The sequence below is a fragment of the Terrapene carolina genome, unplaced genomic scaffold, assembly GCF_002925995.2.
Source record: "Terrapene carolina triunguis isolate 2854851 unplaced genomic scaffold, T_m_triunguis-2.0 Scaffold24961, whole genome shotgun sequence".
Classification (NCBI taxonomy): domain Eukaryota; kingdom Metazoa; phylum Chordata; order Testudines; family Emydidae; genus Terrapene; species Terrapene triunguis.
Window position 1 is genome coordinate 1 of NW_020689312.1, and position 1,810 is coordinate 1,810.

General features: G+C 66.9%; 1 protein-coding gene across 1 annotated transcript; it reads left to right on the top strand.

The window, feature by feature from the left end:
* Positions 1 to 6: 6 nt before the first annotated feature.
* LOC112123773 (mitogen-activated protein kinase 3-like) lies at positions 7 to 1,793 on the top strand (the record flags this gene model as incomplete). Its single annotated transcript, XM_026662248.1, has 5 exons — positions 7 to 85; positions 290 to 421; positions 542 to 651; positions 986 to 1,111; positions 1,327 to 1,793. Coding segments are annotated over 4 exons (441 nt in total), but the record flags the coding sequence as incomplete, so codon positions are not given.
* Between the last annotated feature and the right edge of the window lie 17 nt (positions 1,794 to 1,810).

A 1,810-nucleotide genomic window follows, 5' to 3' on the forward strand; every position in this document is an offset into this window, starting at 1 on the left:
GTGGGCTGCATCCTGGCAGAGATGCTCTCCAACCGGCCCATCTTCCCCGGCAAGCACTACCTGGACCAGCTCAACCACATCCTGGGTGAGGGGGCGGGGCATCTTGGGCCTGGGAGGCAGGGCTACTAGAGGACCCAGAGTGGCAACTGGATGCTGCAGTCGGGGGGTGGGGCTGCCGTGGAGCGGGAGGAATATCTCTCCGGAAGGGAGGGGCCTCGGGCTGTGTGGTATCAGGGCGGGGCCTAGGCTAGCCCCTCCCCTCTCCATCCTGACTCCTCCCCCTGTGCAGGGATCCTGGGGTCCCCCTCGCAGGATGACCTGAACTGCATCATCAACATGAAGGCACGGAATTACCTGCAGTCGCTGCCCCAGAAGGCCAAGGTGCCCTGGCCCAAGCTGTTCCCCAAGGCCGACCCCAAAGGTGAGGATCTGGCTCTGGGGGGTCCCCTGCCGTGCCCTGGGGCTCCCCCGGATCCCATCTTCTCCTGGGAGCCCCCTGGAGGCTGCCCCTTCACTGCCCCTCCTCTCGTCCCTCCCGCAGCCCTCGACCTGCTGGACAAGATGTTGACCTTTAACCCCAACAAGCGCATCACTGTGGAGGAGTCGCTGGCTCACCCCTACCTGGAGCAGTACTACGATCCCTCGGACGAGGTGGGGGTCCCCGGACGCCTGGGTCCCCTCCCCAGAGCTGGGAGGAATGGGCTCTGGTGGATTAGAGCAGGGGGGCTGGGAGCCAGGACGCCTGGGTTCTCTCTGTGGCGCAGGGAGGGGAGTGGGGGCTGGGAGCCAGGACTCCTGGGTTCTCTCCCTGGCGCAGGGAGGGGAGTGGGGGGCTGGGAGCCAGGACTCCTGGGTTCTCTCCGTGGCGCAGGGAGGGGAGTGGGGGGCTGGGAGCCAGGACTCCTGGGTTCTCTCTGTGGCGCAGGGAGGGAAGTGGGCTTCTCTCCCCAGCGCTGGAACTCACTGTCCCCTGCTCTCTTTGCAGCCGGTGGCCGAAGAGCCCTTCACTTTCGACATGGAGCTGGACGACCTGCCCAAGGAGAAGCTGAAGGAGCTGATCTTCGAGGAGACGGCGCGGTTCCAGCCGGGCTACCAGGGGCCGTGAGCGCTGGTCAGTGCCTCCTTCCGCCCCAGGGGGCCAGGACATGGGGCCGTTCTCCAGGGGGCGCCAGCTCCCATCGGCCCCGGCGGGGACTGGCTGGCTCGGGGCTGGGACATGGGGCCGTTCCCCTCCAGGGGGCGCCAGCTCTCATCGGCCCCGGCAGGGGACTGGCTGGCTCGGGGGTCTCACTGCCTCTCTCTTTTCTCTCCCCTCCCCCCCTCCAGGTCCGTCACGCTCCAGCCTAGACCTGCCTCCCTCTGAGAAGGTTTTGACCTGGCCCCTGCGCCCGGAGCGCCCCTCGGACTCTGATTTGGGGGGCTGGGGGGCCCCGCCCGAGAGGGCCAGCCCTGCCATCGTGCTGTATAACTGCTTCGCAATGTGGCTGTGACTCCTAAACCCCCCCACGCTGTGCCTCTGGGGGGGCCTGGCAGGGGGGCCCAGTGGGGGAATCTCTCCTGCTTCGTATCTAATGAGTTAACAATTGTAATTAGCCCCTGCCGTGCTGCTGGGAATGTGGGGGTGGGCTGGGGGGCCGGGGTACTCCCCTAGGAGTTCCTATTGCCCCCCAGTTCCTGTCTGTCTCATGGGGGGGTTAGAGCCCGCCCAGCTAACATGTGAGGGGTCCAGCCCCCTCCCCTTCCTGCCCTGCCTGCTCTAGTCTGGCAGGGAGGGGGGAGGATTTCTACTGCCCCCCCCCTGGGGGGGGGG